Genomic DNA, 7,500 nt, shown 5'->3' with positions numbered 1-7,500 from the left:
TGACAGTAACAATAATGATAATGACAGTAACAATAATGATAATGACAATAACAATAATGATAATGACAATAACAATAATGATAAAGAATAACGATCTGCATCCTCCCGAGGTCAGGAAGCGCTGACTCACGCCCCTCAGCCTCGCCTCCGCCTCCCGCCGCGCCAGTGTCACGTCGCCGTCGGGAGATGCGGTCGACTCCTCTGTGGCTCCGCGCCCTCCTGGCTCTCGTGCCTCTCGGGGCGGCTCAAGGTGAGGCTCCGGGGTTCCTCGGAAGACGTCGCCTCGTCTCTCACGGGTAGAGGGACATGTGGGCGAGGGCTTCACACGCAGGCGCGCCCGCAAACAGATTGGCACACGTACGAAAATGGAGAGAAAAAAAATTGTATGTACACACACACACACACACATATATATATATATATATATATGTGTGTGTGTGTGTGTGTGTGTGTGTGTGTGTGTGTGTGTGTGTGTGTGTGTGTGTGTGTGTGTGAGTATGTGTGTGTGTGAGTGTGTGAGTGTGTGTGCATGTGTGTGTGTGAGTGTGTGTGTTTGTGTATGTGTGAGGTTGTGTGTGTGCTTTTATATGTATGAATGAATAAATATGCGAGCATGTGAGTATGTGTATGTGTGTGTGTGCCGATGTGTATTTTCTTATGTGTGTGTATATATATATATATATATATATATATATATATATATATATATATATATATATATATATGTAATTATATGTACATATATATATATATATATATAATATATATATATATAGTGTGTGTGTGTGTGTGTGTGTGTGTGTGTGTGTGTGTGTGTGAATGTGTGTGTGTGGGTATGTGTACCGGTGTGTATGTATATATTTTTTACCAAAAACAATGATATTTGGTTTGCCCGGGGACCCATCATGTGTGTAAGGGTAATGTAGTCCACCGGGCGTACAATGGTTCAGTTTAGGATTTTATTTACGATAAAAAAGTTTCATTTTTCACTCCCTTCTCCTGCAGCTAAAACACCAACCCATTGCTCGTCTGCGGTCTTGGCCCCATGACCATGAGAGCATTGGATCCTTTGAAGTCGTCACAAGTTCCTCCTGTCTCTCTTTCTCTTCCTCGCTCGCTGACCGATGTCTCTCTCTCTCTCTGTCTCTCTCTCTCTCTCTCCCTCTCTCGATAGACGTAAATGCACAGACCCCTTGTCAACATGCATGGTTTTGTCTGCATGGCTCCTTGTCAACATGGTAGTGAGTGGTAGTGAATTGGGTGAGACGTAGCACTAGGCTGATATAGAGATAATTGGAAAGATAGTGAAAGCAAAGAGAGAGAGAATGGGATAAATTATGATTTATGAGAAAAGGTGGCAAATTGCGTGTTTTCTCTCCTATCTCTCATGTTTTTTTCTGTTTCCAGCCAATCACATAATTTTAAGCTGATCTGAAATTACCTCTATCTGAGAGGTATTCGACTAAAATTTAAATGGATCAAGAAATTAGGAAACTCGTAAGTGTGTAAGCGGCACACCCTGGTAGCATTGGAGGGGAGCGTGCCCATGACAAAGCATGGACTGTAGGGAGAAAGAAGGAAAAAGGGAAAGAGAGAGAAAGACAGAGAAAGAGAGAGACAGAACGAGAGAGGAAAAAAGAGGAAGAGAGGGGAAGAGAGACAAAGAAAGAGAGAGAGAGAGAGAAAGCGGCCAATCGAAAAAGGCAGATCTATATTGTGCTTGTCTTTCCAAACAAAAAACAAAAATTTATCAAGTAGTGTTGGTGGAAGAATGGTATGGCTTGGTTGTCAAGTTGTGGGAGGTTTTCCCACAACTCTAACTCCAGGATTTGATCCTAATTAACAGGACCAGGCTTTGTCCGAAACTAAATAAGTCTCGGATCGAGTCCCAGATTCATTCGTCTAACCTTGTTCATTATTGAATGAGTTAAAATTTTCCCGAACTGAACCATTGCACGCCCTGTGGACCACATTACCCTTACATGCATGATGGGTCCCCGGACAAACCAAACAATATCATTGTTTTTGGTAAATTATATGTATATATAAGTATCCCAATGTAAGAATTTTTAATGTCGTCACTAAAGACAGATCTACTTTTTCATATACAAATATAAATATATTTCCACTTAACAAAACAATACTAAAGTGAAAGCAACATTGTCCCGTCAGCATTGGTTTAATTAAAATCACTTTTTTTTTTTTTTACAGACTGTACCACCTATGCGATAAGGGGCTTCACAGCACGTATTAGCGCGGGGCCTCTGAACATTTCCGTTTTGCTCGAGAACGGCGTTCAACTGTTCATCTACGGAGCAGGCTTCAGCGAGCTTGTGATCAGGAAGGAAAAAGAATGGCATGACATTTTTACGAAAAGCAATGGTTGGTGAAAAGGACGGTTTTTGCACGTGTCTGTATTTACAGATAAACATGAATTACGGGACGAGATATAGAATGTATAGTGTGTGTGTGTGTGTGTGTGTGTGTGTGTGTGTGTGTGTGTGTGTGTGTGTGTGTGTGTGTGAGTAAGAGAGAGCGAGAGAGAGAGAGAGAGAGAGAGAGAGAGAGAGAGAGAGAGAGAGAGAGAGAGAGAGAGAGAGAGAGAGAGAGAGAGAGAGAGGGAAAGAGAGAAAGAGAGAGAGTGAGAGAGAAAGAAAGAAAGAGAGAGAGTGTGTGTGAGAGAGAGAGAGAAAAAAAAAAAACAGACAGAGAGAGAAAATTTGAAAAACAAGCAGATAGATAAATGTAAGCAGACAGCATAGCTACAGACAGGTAATCAAAGATTAAAAAAAAAAAAAAACACACATGTAGTATCCATATAAAAAAATGACGTAATATCACTTAATAAATGACTGTTTTTATTTGAATTGCAGGGTCTATGCACTGTGTTATGTCCCCTACGTTATGGGAAGGAGAGAAATGCAGCAAATATCACTATTGGCTGACCCTCAGGAGCAATGTCACGACCCTGTGGAAGCTCGGATGCTCTGCTGGTTCTGAGAGTGAGTGTTTTGGGCAGGCATAGAGGTCATGTATATTTACTGCATCCACACACAGACACACGCGCGCATAAACACATACACACACGCGCACACACTCATTCACTCACACTCATTCACTCGCACACACACATTCACGCACGACAAATACTCATTCTCTCTCTCTCTCTCTCACATACACACACACAAACACACTCATTTACTCACACACACACACACACACACACACACACACACATTCACACACACATTCACACACACACACACACATACACACACACATTCACACTCACACACACACACACACGAACATAGAAATCATCAGCATACATGTACACACGCCTTCATACGCACATTCACCCATACATACACACACAGAGATGACCAAACCCTCTAGCATGTTAATACCATGAAAGAACAAAAACAACAACAAAAACAACAGCAACAACAAATACATCAACAACAACAAAACAGAACTGCAAATGGATCAGTAGTTTCAACATCCACCTGGATTTCATCTTTGGGTTCCGAAGTTAGGCATTTATGTGTAATATATATTTAAAATTATCTTTTTTTTTTTCTTTGTTCTTTTCCCTTTCTTGCTGAAATCCAGACATTTTTTTTCTCTTTTTTTGTTTGTTCTTTTCCGTAATTTGCTGAAATCCAGACATAAAAATTATTTTTTCTTTGTTCTTTTCCCTTTTTATGCTGAAATCCAGACATTTTTTTATTCTTTTATTTCTTATCTTTTCCGTATTTTGTTGAAATCAAGACATAATTTTCTTTCTTTGTTCCTTTCCCTATTTTGCTAAAATCCAGACATTAAATTTAAATATGCATTTTAATAGCTATATCCTATCTATCTATTTAGATATTCGCTACCATTATTCTATTTCATTTTACCTATTTATTTATTCATTTTTGTGTCTGACCTCATCGCCTCCACACTGACCTCGCGTTCCTTTCTTCCAGGGTGCAGCAATCTCCTGGAGAAGGTGATCCTGGGACTCGACGCCCTTCCGGCCACCTTCCACTGGAGGCCCCAGGATACGTCCTTAGGGCTGTGGATACAAGGGAAAGGATTCGAGAAGAATTTCAGCGTCACGAACACCTGGCACGACCTCAGCGTCAGCCCTGATGGTGACGGTTGGTATGCCTGGGACGCGTTTATTTGGCAGAGGTTGCTGGTCAAGGAATTTTAAGATGCAGTTTGGATGTTGTATTTTAGGCTGTGTGTGTGTTTCAGCTACACAGAAAGGTATCGTTAGGAGGGGTGTCGAGACATTCGATAACGAAGAGATCCTTGTTTTACGGAAGGGTTGGTGTTTAGGGTTTCAGAAGAAAACCTCACTTGGCAACTAATCCACCGACCTCCAGCAGAGCGCCTGTGACTTGAAATAGAGATAACCAGAAAGAAATTTCCTCGATCAAACTAATAAAATGAGGAATAATAAGGAAACGTTAAGAAAACTATGCGTGTAAGGGATGGAATATGCCTTGCAATATTCGTATAAGCCACACGTACCCAAAAGTAGTTGGAATATCAGGGATACCAACAGTTTCGTAACGTCAACAACTATATTTCAAAAAGTATCGTTGTGTCAAAATGTTTAGCATAGTTTTCTAACAATATTTTTCTGTGTAGTTGTACTGGCATGCAAAGCTTGACATTCCGAGGTATTTTAAGTGCCATAAGCCTACCTTTAGCATACCTTGTTTCAACGAGGGTCCGTGAAGTTGTGGAACTTCAAATGGCGATTAAAGAAAATGGGCTTTTGTAAAAGTTTGTGAAGAAGAATACAAGCATATAGGGCACTCGGTCTTCATCTTCCACATCCACTTTCTTTTGCGTTCAGGATAGTCACTCTTATTTCTTCTTCTTTATTAAATGTCTAAACTTGAATTTCCACAGTAAGAGTATATCTAAATCTACACTCTTATTTCTTCTTTATCAAATGTCTAAACTTGAATTGCCACAGTAAGAGTATATCTAAATCTACTCATTTCTTCTTTATCAAATGTCTAAACTTGAATTTCCACAGTAAGAGTATATCTAAATCTACTCATATCTTCTTTATCAAATGTTTAAACTTGAATTTCCACAGTAAGAGTATATCTAAATCTACTCATATCTTCTTTATCAAATGTTTAAACTTGAATGGCCACAGTAAGAGTATATCTAAACCTACATACAAACAACCAATCCCTTAACCACACCCCACCAAAAACAAAAAACAAAAAACAAGAAAAAAGAACATAAACCAATCAACAAACACGAGACCGAAGCCCCACATCCTTTGTTTCACCACAGTCCCGTCTCTCCCCCCCCCCCCCCCCCCAGAAAGCCTATGTAGAGTGCACAGCCAGAGCCTCAAATTCAGTGTCCCTTGCTACCACAACGCGACGGAGCGAAACTACCTGAGATTTGGCGAGAAAGGAATCGGACAGAGTCTTTTCGCGTTGGACTGTGTGAAGAGTGAGTATCTCGGGGTTGCCATTCGGTTGGCGGCGCGGTCGAGTCGTGTGAACTTATGCCTTGCTGTTGATATTTTCCTTTTGTTGTGGTTTATGTCGCTGTGTTATTTATCGTCTTTCTTAACTTGTATGGTGGTATTATTACCATTATTACAGTTATTATTGTCATCATCATCATTATTACAGTTATTATTGTCATCATCATCATTATTTCAGCTATTATTGTCAACATTATCATTATTACAGTTATTATTGTCATCATCATCATTATTACAGTTATTATTGTCATCATCATTATCATCATTTCTATTATCAGTATTTTTATTATTGTTATCATTATTAATATTATCATCATTATTATTGTCATCATTATTATTGCTATAGTGATAATGATGATTATGATTATCATTAGCGATACTATTATCATTATCATTACTACTACTACTATTATTATTATAATTATTATTATTATTATATCTATTATTATCATAATTATTATAAGCACCATTAACATTACTATTATCATTACCATTATCATTGTCACTATAATTATCATTCATTTTCTGTGCTATTATTATATCACTTATTATTGTCACCACCATCATCATCTCTCTACATTACCGCTATCTTCATTATCTTATTATTATTGTTATTATTTTTATTTTCAGCATTTCTGTCATTGTTATCAGTGTTGTCATCATCATTATTATTATAACGATAATGATAATTATGATTATTATCATCATTGTTATTATCATCATTATCATTATTAGTAGTATTATTGGCACTATCATTATTATTACTATTATTACTATTATTACCATATCTGTTACCATCATCATTATCATTACCATTATCATTATTACTAATATTGTCGTTATAATCATCTTTATCATTGGCATTATCTGTATTATCATTATCAATATCATCATCTACATTGGAATACTTTGTTTTCTAACTTAATCATTGATACTCTCTCTCTCTCTCTCTCTCTCTCTCTCTCTCTCTCTCTCTCTCTCTCTCTCTCTCTCTCCTCCTCTCTCTCTCTCTCTCTCTCTCTCTCTCTCTCTCTCTCTCTCTCTCTCTCTCTCTCTCTCTCTCTCTCTCTCTCTCTCTCTCTCTCTCTCTCTCTCTCTCTCTCTCTCTCTCTCTCTCTCTCTCTCTCTCTCCCTCCTTCCCTTTCTCTTCTCTTCTCTTCTCCCCTCTCACTCTCTTTCTCTCTCTCTCTCTCTCTCTCTCTCTCTCTCTCGCTCTCTCTCTCTCTCTCTCTCTCTCTCTCTCTCTCTCTCTCTCTCTCTCTCTCTCTCTATCTATCTATCTATCTATTTTTCTACCTCTCCCTCTCTCTCTCTCCCACACACAACACCAGTCATAACCCATTGTTGGTTCCTTCCCTCTTTTATATATATATATATATATATATATATATATATATATATATATATATATATATATATATATATATATACATCTTTTATATATATTTACATACATATAATCCGTTCCCCTTCAAATTCCTTTCCTTCGTTCCAGACTCCGTCTTTGGCGACTGGGAAGTGCCAGTCATCCTCCTCTCTCTCGGAATCCTCCTTCTGCTCCTCCTGGTGTTCCTCCTTCGCGTTCGGAAGGGCAGGAGGGCGAGGAAGAGCGTCTTCCCCCCCGAGAAGGATCAGCGGTACACCTCCCTCCCCTTCCGCAGTCCCCCGACGCCCCAGGACGCCAAGGGGGGTCTTCGTGACCTCCTCGACCCCCAGAGAGGTCAGGTGGACGACCCCGAGGAGGACGAAGAACACGTGTACTGCTACATGGACATGGAGGTGTTGAGGAGGCAGTTGGGGAGGGACAGGCAGGCGGCGGAACAGGAACAACAGGAGGACCTAGGGGCGGTTAGCTTGTCCAGCCACGACTCCATCAATTCCTTGTACTATGAGTTGAAGGCCATCGAGAAAATGCGTGGAAGGGGTGGTAGAGGAGAGAAGGAGTATGAGGAAGAGGATAGTTATGAGGAGGTAGACAGGGGTGAGGA

At 39.7% G+C, this 7,500-nt stretch overlaps 1 protein-coding gene and 1 long non-coding RNA gene across 2 annotated transcripts in view; one reads left to right on the top strand and one right to left on the bottom strand.

Annotated features, from left to right (window-relative positions):
• Positions 1 to 97: 97 nt before the first annotated feature.
• LOC113800869 (uncharacterized) overlaps positions 98 to 7,500 on the top strand; it is a 7,710-nt gene continuing 307 nt past the window's right edge. The window contains exons 1-6 of the mRNA XM_070115799.1: positions 98 to 250; positions 2,212 to 2,382; positions 2,874 to 3,002; positions 3,972 to 4,145; positions 5,341 to 5,475; positions 7,008 to 7,500. The exon at positions 7,008 to 7,500 is cut by the window's right edge and continues 307 nt beyond it. Coding sequence (XP_069971900.1) covers positions 187 to 250; positions 2,212 to 2,382; positions 2,874 to 3,002; positions 3,972 to 4,145; positions 5,341 to 5,475; positions 7,008 to 7,500 — 1,166 coding nt within the window. The 5' untranslated portion in view covers positions 98 to 186. The remainder of the gene's footprint in view (positions 251 to 2,211; positions 2,383 to 2,873; positions 3,003 to 3,971; positions 4,146 to 5,340; positions 5,476 to 7,007) is intronic.
• Positions 4,820 to 5,333, bottom strand: LOC138859745 (uncharacterized). Its single transcript, XR_011398215.1, has 2 exons — positions 5,185 to 5,333; positions 4,820 to 4,995 (listed from the first exon to the last, which is right to left on the bottom strand). It is a non-coding gene; the product is annotated as an uncharacterized lncRNA (long non-coding RNA).

Source organism: Penaeus vannamei, chromosome 38 (assembly GCF_042767895.1).
Source record: "Penaeus vannamei isolate JL-2024 chromosome 38, ASM4276789v1, whole genome shotgun sequence".
NCBI lineage: Eukaryota > Metazoa > Arthropoda > Malacostraca > Decapoda > Penaeidae > Penaeus > Penaeus vannamei.
Note: the sequence above shows the minus strand (reverse complement) of the source record. Positions and strands in the feature narration are given on the sequence as shown.